Source organism: Lotus japonicus, chromosome 2 (assembly GCF_012489685.1).
Source record: "Lotus japonicus ecotype B-129 chromosome 2, LjGifu_v1.2".
NCBI classification, from domain to species: domain Eukaryota; kingdom Viridiplantae; phylum Streptophyta; class Magnoliopsida; order Fabales; family Fabaceae; genus Lotus; species Lotus japonicus.
Window position 1 is genome coordinate 80,343,713 of NC_080042.1, and position 10,709 is coordinate 80,354,421.

At 41.1% G+C, this 10,709-nt stretch overlaps 1 protein-coding gene across 3 annotated transcripts; it reads left to right on the plus strand.

Annotated features, from left to right (window-relative positions):
• Positions 1-5,009, plus strand: LOC130740088 (uncharacterized). 3 transcript variants are annotated; one of them, XM_057592588.1, is made up of 6 exons: positions 2-3,090; positions 3,159-3,247; positions 3,315-3,404; positions 3,498-3,749; positions 3,826-3,858; positions 4,009-5,009. In XM_057592588.1, the coding sequence occupies exons 1-6, from the start codon at positions 1,092-1,094 to the stop codon at positions 4,861-4,863; spliced, it is 3,318 nt and encodes a 1,105-aa protein (XP_057448571.1). In that variant the 5' UTR covers positions 2-1,091; the 3' UTR covers positions 4,864-5,009. The 3 variants fall into 3 exon arrangements, with proteins under 3 accessions (XP_057448570.1, XP_057448571.1, XP_057448572.1); XM_057592587.1 differs by having other exon boundaries at positions 1-3,090; positions 3,826-5,009; XM_057592589.1 differs by having other exon boundaries at positions 2-2,688; positions 3,826-5,009.
• The last annotated feature ends 5,700 nt before the right edge of the window (positions 5,010-10,709 follow it).

Sequence of the window (10,709 nt, forward strand, 5' to 3'; positions counted from 1 at the left end):
GAGTCCTCTTGGGTTCTTTGGTGAAAATAAATTAAATTTAGTCACTCAAAACTAAAGAGATTTAATAACAAATTAGAAACAAAACGAATACATTCGGTTTAAATGATAAAAGCAATAAATGAATTTTCTAAATCTGAATGATAATAATGAACTATAAGATGCAGTGTTACACGAATCCCTACTTTTTCACTCTAACTTGGCTTGTAATCATTGTGATTGATTGTAAGCACTTGAGAATTTTCGAGTAAAGATTGTGTACCCCTATTCTTTCTACAACCCTGCTATTTATAGACTTAAAAATGTAACTGACTTCTAACGGTCAATTGATAAAACCATTACAAGTGTCTTCTGAATATGTCTTCGTCCTACACGTGTCCTTTTTTGCTCCTTACGTGTCTTTCGCGAACTGTCTTCAAAACAACCGGCCTCCCGTAATGGATTCTTCACATCTCGAAAAAATACTTTCCAGCCGAAGTCACTTAGCACTTGGTAAATTTTCTTGAGTCTCCTTACTTTCGACTTCATAGGTCGAAATTATGCAACATAGGTCGAAATTATATAAAATTGTGTAGTCAACAGATGCCCCCCAAAATATCATTTATTCGATCAGAAAAAATGATATTTTCGTCTCACATGATTTCGACCCAACACTAAATGTCAGTTTTTTCCTTTTCCATTCCTGACAAAACAAAAGTCTCTTTTAACCTTTAGCAACTTCCACACTCCACTATCATAAATGTCTAATCATGTCAGACACGTCCTTCAAGAGAAACCAAAAGGTAGAAACTGCCATACCCCACTCAGAATTCAAACGGATTGAACTAAATTTCATTGAACAAAGTTTTGGCATCCGGTCTAATCTCAACCGCTCATCTTACCCAGACTTAAGTCTTATAAATAGGTGGAAAAACCTTCCCACTTCTACTTCATCTTCAACCTCTAGCTTTTCTCTCTGAAAAAGAAAAACCCATTTCCAAAACCTTGCAACTCCTTGATATTCCAAAGCTCTACCGGAACCATTTCGGTTTGCGCGAGCTTTCACCATCTTCATCATTGCATCATCATCATCTTCCAGTTCGCCGGCCACCATCATGACTTCCACATCCTCTTCTCAGGTTCCGTCTGCGGTTTCTCTTTTAAAACCCATTGAAGTTGAAGGGAGGACCTTTGTTCCAGAACCTCCCAATGAAGAAGAAAAGATTAAGATCTGGAATTCCCAGGTACTTATTCCCTTCTCCATTGGTGATAAGTTGCATGCATATCTAGGACCTTACCAAACTACTTTCCCAAGAAATGCATCTGCATTCTTTCCTTCACCTTTACCTGATGAGAAAATCTTGGCCTTTAGGGATTCCTACAATCTGTCCTTTTTAGGTGACCCCCCTCGAGCTTTCCGTTCTTCACCTCCAGTGAAAACGAATCCCTACATTGAATGGTTAAACAAAGTCGAGAAAGTGAAAGGAGATTTCTGGAAAACTTTAGGGATTTTTGACATAATCCAATTATCTAGGTCGAAAATTGTCTACCATCCAGCAATGTTAGCCAGTTCTTTCTTCTTTTGGGAGCGTTCGACCAATACCTTTCATACTCCTCAGGGAATGATTACCCCTACTCTCTTAGATGTAGCTGCTATTGCCGGTCTTCGACCTACAGGTTCTTCTTTTACATTCGACCGGCCTGTTAAGAAAGAAATCAAATTAGACTATAACCATCTAACTTACAAAAGCTTCATTCTGAGAAACCACGACAAGACCTCTGCAAATGTTTCCGACTCGGAACATGTAGCTTTCTTGTTGTTCTGGCTTTCTGCTTTCTTCCTTTGTTCCAAGTCTCTTCAAGTTCCTCAGAAATTTGTGCTTCTTGCTCAACTTCTGCACGAAGGTACCGACGTCTGTTTAGGTAAAGTTTTATTAGGCGAACTTTACCTTTCTTTGAGTCAAGCCATCACTTCTCTTCAGAAGCCCTCTGGAGCCGAGAAAAACATCCTTTTTGCTGGACCTCTATGGTTTCTTCAACTTTGGCTAAATGCCATATTTGAGACCAAACTCTCAACTCCAAGTCCACAAAATGTCTCGACTTCTATTGCTGCTTTTCGACTTAATTGCTTGACTCCTTCCAAAGATAAAGTCGATCCAGAAACCACTTTCCGTGAGTTTTTTACTGCTTTTATGGAAATGACCTCTTTTACTCCCGACCTTGCTCCATTTGCTGCTCCAACTACTGGTCCCAAATGGCTTGTCCGACCTTTCCCATGCGAATCTCCGGGCGAACAACTTGAAAGTATTAGCATCTGGAGGGAATTTTTCCGACCTCAAGTTCTTCCCCTTGGTTTCAAAAAATCTGAGGTGAACGTGTTGGGTTACCAGCCTCAGCTTGTGGCTAGACAATTCGGCCTATGTCAAATCGTTCCTATCCCTCTTTTCTCAAAAAAGGATGCCATTTGCAACGAAGGGTTTTGCGACAAAGATGTCGACTCTTTTTATGAAGCCCTCAACTATTATGACAAAAAGACGTCTGCTCTTCGTCTTGAACCTCTGTCTTTCGAACCATCCTTTTATTGCACTAAAGAATTTGAAGTTTGGTGGTCGACCTACTACAAGTCTATTCAGACCACCTTAGGAGTTTGTATTGGAAAGATGACTGAAGCTCTTCAATCTGTGCAGAAAAAGGCTACAAAGAAAACTCGAGGTATGCTCATCAAAGAAATCCAGTCATTTCAGAGATTCTTCAAAACTGTTTATCTTCCAGGTCGATTGAATTTAACCCTTTCGGAAGCGGCGGAAGTTTTAAAAGAAAAGGTCAAAGCCAAAGTTTTAAAAATTAAACTTTTTCCCCCTTTTGTGGATAAATATGTTTACACTCTTCGACATTATTGTCCAAAATTTCCAGCTTTTCCTACCAGTGACATGGCTTTGGCTTTACCTGTTATTTACCCAAAGTGGCTCGACCATTTTACATACAAATGTTTTATACAAAGTCTTTTACCACTTCCGAAAAGGGTTACTTCGACTAAATATTTCTTGCACAACTACCCCGGACACATTCATATTAACTCATGTCACGTCCAAGTCCTTACACAAATTCATCAAGGTTAGATAGACTCGTCCTACTTTTGTTCTTTTTCCTTTACTCTCGCACTTATACCCCTTTTCCTTCAGCCGAACCAATACCCAAGGTTCCATGTAAGGAAGACGAAGGTTCCGACAATTCAACAGGCATTCCAGTTCAACAAAAGAACGTCCCTAAGGTATATTCGTTAATGTGTTGTTTTACCCTTTATTCAACTCCAAATCCATATCTTATATATTTTCCAGGCTCGAAAGAGAGGTTCTCAAAGCTCGACTTCGGATGCTCGAAAGAAAATAAGAATTTCGTCCGAAAAGGACGACTCAGAAAGAACTTTGGTAATCTTATCTTCTACCCTTCTCATTTTTTTTTTTTTTTTTTTTTTTTTTTTTTTTTTTTTTTTACTCATCTTCTTTCCTTATATTTTGCAGGTAGACCCAATTCCTGAAGACGAGAACATTTCTTCCAAGACTGTCGATCCAGATGAAGCTGCACAAGACAATGCTAACTCTAAAGCCTCGGACATTAACGAAGAGAATCCACCGATCTCTTCTGCAAAGAAACGTGCCGGGGCTGAGCCGAATCAAGAGGAGCAACAAGCAGAAACTGACCAAGAAGATTCTGGCTCCTCTCAAAGCGAAAGTTCGGGAGCTTCTTCTCCGACCAAAACTCAGCAAGAACAAGTAAGTATTTTTCGTTCAACACTCTTTTCTTGGTTATCCCTTAATCCTTGTACTTACCTTTTGCATTCTTCTTCAGGACAATTCCTCGCAACCAAAGCCCCCTCCTCAAGTAATCCATTTGTCTTCGAACTCTTCTGATTCCAGTTCTTCTGACTGCCAAAGTCTTGATGACTTTTTAAACTTTCAACCATTACGAATTCAATATCCTTCTGGTCGAATAGTTAGTTATGTTTCATCTGACAATGAGTCCTTTACGCAGGACCTTGGTGCTTCGGCCGAAAAGTCAGATACTGATGAAGACCGTCAGCCTATCCCTTCACCCATTGCCAAAGTTTCGAAGACCCAAGAAAAAGCCCTTGAGGTTTCGAGCCCTGTTGCTGGCAAGAAGTCTCCTCAGTCCATTCCTATCGAAGACTTTGACGCTCTTGCTATGGATGACCCAGTATTAGCCCTTGAGCAACTCATCAGCGGTCAAGTCTCTCTTAGCACCAGTCGAAGCCAAGAATCATCTATGCAAAACGAAGGCACAAGCACTCTGAACACTGCCACCACCATGATCAACAAGCTGCGATCTCTTACGTTTGAGCAAGATCTATTCTCTGCCCTCAACTCGAATCCTAACTTAGGCCGAGAAATTAAGCAACTTATCGCTGACCTTGGCAATGAGGACCTCACTGATCAACAAGAAAAGGGCATTCAAGAATTACAAGAGTTTCTTGACGAATCACTCTCGACCCTTGACCAAGCCAAACTTGTCGGTCAAGACTTAGCCTCCAAATTCACTGAGTGCACACAAGCAGCTGAATCATTCGACCAAGCTAAAACCGAAGTGGATTCCATCAAATTACTCGAAGAAGCTGACTCGATGCAACTGAATGAAATTTTGAAACAGATTGCCGAACTTCAACAACAGGAAAAATCCCTCAAAGCCAATCTGGCCAAGTTCAAGAAACAAAAAACCGAAGTTGCTGCCAAGGCCATTTCTCACGTGAAAGACAAGAATCGGCTTGAAGGCGAAATTTCTGAGCTTCAAAACAAGAAGGCGAAGGTTGACAAGCGACTTAAGAAACTCAAGGGTCGATATGCTCCCATGAAAGCCACTCCACCATTTTAGTCTTCTTATTTCTATTGATCATGTTTTTTTTTTTTTTACATGGCGCCTGTGCCACTTTATTTCCCTATGTACTCTCTAATAGCGTTTTCGCCATATTTATTTTCAGCTTATGCACTACATTTCTATATCAATCTTTATCTCATGAATCGCTGGCTTAAACCTTTTTAAGTATTTTCCATTTATCGTCAATATTCGAGCAATCGTTCCAATTTCCTCAATCGAATACGCGTTGTTTGAATAACACTTAATCGCTTTAAATGGCCCTTCCCATTTAGGGGCCCATTTTCCGTATGCTCGATCTTTTTTGTCCATTGGAAGGATCACTTTCCAAACTAAGTCTCCAACGCTAAATGCCTTAAACTTGACTTTTTTATTATAACTTTTAGTAATTCGTTCTTTTTGTCGAATCATAACTTCTAAAGCATTTAATCTTTCCTCGTCCAATTCAATTAACTCGTCATACATCATATTCCAATAATCATCACACGGAATCTCGAATTGCCTTTGAATTCTAACGGACTGTAAGCATATTTCGATCGGTAAAACTGACTCATGCCCGTACGTAAGTCGAAAAGGAGTTACTCCAGTGGCCTCTTTGGGCGAATTTCGGTAAGCCCATAAAACTTGACTCAAAGTTTCATGCCACCTTCTCGGCTTTTGACTAATGTGTTTCTTAACCAAGTTAATTAAAACTTTATTAGCTGCTTCGACTTGTCCATTCGCCTGAGCATAATATGGCGTTGAAGTTAACAGTTTTATTCCAAAATCCTCAGCAAACTGAGCCATTTTCCTCCCAGTAAATACTGACCCTTGGTCAGTAGTTAACGTCTCAGGGATCCCATATCTAAATACTATGTGTTCTTGAATAAAACTAATAACCGTATCTTGGTCGACGCCTCTCAGCGGAATGGCCTCGACCCATTTAGTGAAGTAATCGATAGCCACTATTATATAGTCATGTTGTTTAGACGAAGAAGGATGTATTTGACCTATCAAATCCAACGCCCAACCCCTAAATGGCCAGGGTTTCACGATCGAGTGTAACTCACTTGCCGGTACATGTTGGATGCCAGCATGCTTCTGACATTCGGCGCAAGATTTGGCATATTCAATGCAATCTTTTAACATACTTGGCCAATATACTCCTTGTCGAAACAATGTCCACTTCATCTTATGGCCAGCCTGATGCGCCCCACACATACCATCATGAACGGCCTTGACTGCCCGAAACGCTTCTTCTTCACTTAGGCACTTTAGTAAAACTTCATTCACCCCTTTTTTAAACAATTCGTCATCCAAAATCAAGTAACTTAGAGCTCGATACTTTGTTCTTCGATCTATTGGTGCGTTTGGGTTTTGCAAGTATTTCACAACAGGTTTCCTCCAATCACTGTCATCCAAATTACTAATAACCAATACCTCCTGCTCGAACTCCACTTTCCTTTCTTTAAAACTAGGAATAAACTTTCTTTTGACCTTTACTAGCTCTTTAAACTTTTTCCGAGGTAGCCGGTAACCTGACGCAATTTGTGCCAAAACATTCGCTTCAGCATTCTCGATCCTAGGGATATGACATAATTCGACTTCATCAAAACTTCTTAACATTTTAACTGCTTTCGAATGATATTTCATTAAATTCTCACTAACGCATTGGTATTCACCAGTTAGTTGCTTAATAACCAACTCTGAATCTCCACGAATTAAGAGCTCTCTAGCCCCCAAGTTTAGAGCCGTTTCGAGCCCAATCAATAAAGCTTCATACTCTGCCTCATTATTCGAACACTCACCTTCGATGCCCAACTTAATTTTTGTCGGGATTCCTTGGGGTGAAATTACCAAGATACCTATCCCGGTCCCCTTCTTATGCCTCGAACCATCGAAATACATTTCCCAAGGTTTCAACGTCACCACCGTCTCCTGTTCTTTCGACCCACTATGATCAACCAAAAAATCAGCTATTACTTGGCCTTTCATAGCCCTTAAATGTTGATAACTTAAAGAAAACTCAGTAAGGGCCAACGCCCACTTTCCAATTCGACTATGAAGAATGGGCTTGAACAGCATATGCTTTATTATATCATAATGGGAAATAACGGTTACATCAATAGGTTTGATATAGTACTTAAGTTTAGTACATGAAAAATACAAACATAAACACAATTTTTCTACTAAACTATATCTAGTTTCGGCATCATTAAGGATCCGGCTCAAATAATATATAGCCCTTTCGATTCCATCTTCATCATCTTGAGCCAACACACTGCCAATAGTTTCCTCTGATGCCGAAATGTAGAGTTTCATTGGTTTTCCACGAATGAGAGGAGCCATGACTGGTGCCGTTGTTAGGCTGGCTTTTATTTCCTCAAACGCCTTCTGATGTTCTTCCATCCATTGAAACTCTTGTTCTTTCTTAAGTCGAAGCAATGTGGAGAATACCTTGGTTTTCCCGCTTAGATCCATGATAAACCTTCTCAAGAAATTGACTTTGCCCAACAAAGATTGTAACTGTTTTTTATTCGACGGTGGTTGAGTATCGAAGATTGCCTTCGCCTTATTCTGGTCGATTTCAATGCCCTTCTTATGAACAATGAATCCCAGAAATTGCCCTGCAATTACACCAAAGGCACACTTGAGTGGGTTCATTTTCAAACCGTACTTTCTCATTTTTTCAAATGACAACTTAAGATGTTCGATATGAACATCCTGAGATTTTGACTTTACTACAATATCATCGATATACACTTGCATAAATTTCTCAATATATTCATGAAAGATAGTGTTCATTACCCTCTGATAAGTTGCACCGGCATTTTTAAGACCGAACGGCATCACCACCCATTCATATGTTCCTAGTGCCCCTGGACACCGAAATGCAGTCTTCGACACATCATCCTCTGCAATGTAAATTTGGTTATACCCCGAATATCCATCCAGTAAACTTAAATATTCATTTCCTGCGGCAGAATCTACCATCATTTCGGCCACAGGCATGGGATATTCATCTTTCGGCGTAGCCGAATTTAAATCTCTATAATCTATGCAAACCCTCATTTTACCATTTTTCTTAAGTACAGGAACTACATTAGCTAACCAATCGACATACCTGGCTGTTCGTATGAACTTTGCTCCAAGTAAGCGCTCCACTTCCTCTTTTATCTTTGAGAACACCTCCGGGGCGAATCTCCTTGGGGCTTGCTTCACTGGTTTCCTACCAGGCCGAATTGGTAACTTCAACTCCACTAACTCCCGGCTTAAACCCGGCATTTCGTCATAATCCCATGCGAAACAATCTTTGTATTCTTGCAACAAACTAACAATCCGATTCTTAAAACCCGAATCGATCAACGAACTTACATACGTCGGCCTTTTCTTAGTCCCATCTCCTAAATCAACCTCCTCCAAAGGATCCTGAGCCTGCATTTTTAACATGGGATCTAAAGATTGCTCGAATCCAAGGGTTCATCATCATATATACAATCAAGAACCGGTTTTGATCTGTCTTCATTAAAATGATCCAAATCTAGGCACTCCTCCGGTTTGCAAATTTCTTCATATTCGGCTTCCTTTGCCGTTCCTATATATTGTTCGGCCTCCAAGGCCGTCTTTATTCTCATCTCGGCCGCATAGGCCGATATTCGAGCTATGCTCGACTCAATCATCTAATTCAACGATTTGCCACTCTCCAGTGGCATTCTGAGCACGAAAGTTTTTATTCCAAAGAAATCCGTACTCCGGATGAAGATTCATCGCATAACTAGTGGAACCTTCCATGCGTTCTTTTCCTTCTGATTCATACGGAGCAATGTTTGCCATCCGCTTCTCGAAATTCTTTCGGTCAACAAACTCCACTTCAGTTTTGTAATAACTCTGGTCAGCATCAACATTTTCGACCACCCCATCTGGCCTCCAAATTGACAGCTTTTGATGAAGGGAGGACGGCACAGCTCCCACCCCATGAATCCATTCTCGTCCTAGCAACAGATTGTAGTTTGCTTTCGATGGCACTACCACGAACAGAGTAGGTCGAGAAACAGTACCAATTGTGGTGTCCACCAATAACATTCCCAAAGACTTAGAAGTTTTTCCCTCGTAATCAGTCAACATCATGTTATGAGGTTGCAAATCCTCGACAGATTTCCCAATCTTCTTAAGCAGAAACTTTGGCATCAAATTTATGGCGGCTCCCGCCATCAACCAAGACTTTATTGACGCCTACTCCTTCAATGCGGGCCCACACAAAAAGCGGTTTCAAATGCTTTTTCATCTCCATATCTGGTTTCTTGAAAACAGCACAATCATCTTCGATTCCTCCTTTAGTCATCACATAATAGCACAGTGGATTGTCATCATCCTCCTCGACGTAGTAATCCTCTTCATCATCAGTGATTTCAGTTTTCACATCGAACTCTTCTGGAAGGACGAGACTAAGCTGCACATGGACTCAAACTCAGACTCCAACATTTCAAAGTTGTCCTTCATTTCGACATCTTCAGACTGTTCCTCTTTCCCTTTTGCCTGGTTTGTAGTCACCCAATTCCCAGCATTCTTCATACTCTGCTTAATCACCTGAATAGGAACCATAGGAGCCCCACCACTTTGGCCCAAAAGTTGGTACTTGACTGGCCTTTCAGAACTGGATTGGCCTGCCTCGAAGGCTTTCTCCCTCTGGTGACGCCTCCATTGAGTTTTTGTCATTGGTTTCGACCTAGATACGGCCTTGGACATAGGTATAATTCTTATGATTTCGAGAATTATCCATATAGGCAGACCCACTTCCCAATTCGACCACCTTAACCTTAGGGTGAGGCGCCTGACCCCTTGCCATCCACTTGTTGAACGGAACTCGACTTGGTGGCATATAAGTTCGACCACGCCCTCTTCCGAACCCAAAAGTTCCCCTTCCCCTTATGAAGGGAGAATCAGCTCGTCCTCTGGACCCAAAACTAGGAGGCCTTTCCGGTATTACTGCGCGGCGTTTCTTGATTTCAGCATCTTCTATAGCTTGAGCAGCCACCTTGTCAAACACGACACTGCACCTTGGGCACAACATCACTTCAGAGTAAGACTTTTGGCAACGCTGCAGGAATTCCAACAGGCTTTCCTCCGACCGAGGGTAAACCACCTTCTTAGCTGTTTCGACATCTTCTTCCACGGAAGGAGCATCCATTCCCTCTTCAGACAATTCGACCTTCTCCATCCCTGGAGTAGGCCCCACAGCTTCGATATCATCTCCTCCAGTAGCAACCTGATTCAAATCAGACAACTCAACCATCATTATCCCGGCTGGCTCGACGTAATTGGCGTTGCCAATTTGCATTGGGTCAGAATCAATCTTCATAGCAGCCTTATCCTTTTCCTCGAACTTGAGCCGTCCTTCTTTGATTGCAGTTTGCACCAGATCCCTGAAACGTACACAATTATTAGTCCAGTGACTGAATACATTATGAAACTTGCAAAACTTTTTTCCTTTCCTTTGGTCGAAAGGTACTTCTTTTTGATCAGGAGATACTTTAATTTGACCATCTTTTAACAGAATATCATAAATCGCGTCGCATTTAGTAACATCGAAATTATACGCTTTCACAGGAAATTTACCAACACCTTTGTTTGTTTCCGCATTTTTAGATTCATAGGGTTTTAACATCCTACAAACATAAGGAGGTCCTGATACCAATTCGGCCACATCAACCTCCTGCTGTTCGATATCATCACAGTTGCCTGGATAAGAGTCATAATCGACTTCATATTCGCAACTTTCGACGAACGCAACTTTACCCTTCTTGGGAACTCTATTAAATTTTTCTTTTTCGAGCTTCAAATTTTCAATCTGTCTGACCCTGTCAGCC

Coding starts and splice junctions, on each gene's coding strand:
- LOC130740088 (XM_057592587.1), top strand. CDS start 1,092: ATGACTTCCACATCCTCTTCTCAGGTTCCGTCTGCGGTTTCTCTTTTA. Junction 3,091..3,158: donor CCTTACACAAATTCATCAAG/GTTAGATAGACT, acceptor CTTTTCCTTCAG/CCGAACCAATACCCAAGGTT. Junction 3,750..3,825: donor CCAAAACTCAGCAAGAACAA/GTAAGTATTTTT, acceptor ATTCTTCTTCAG/GACAATTCCTCGCAACCAAA.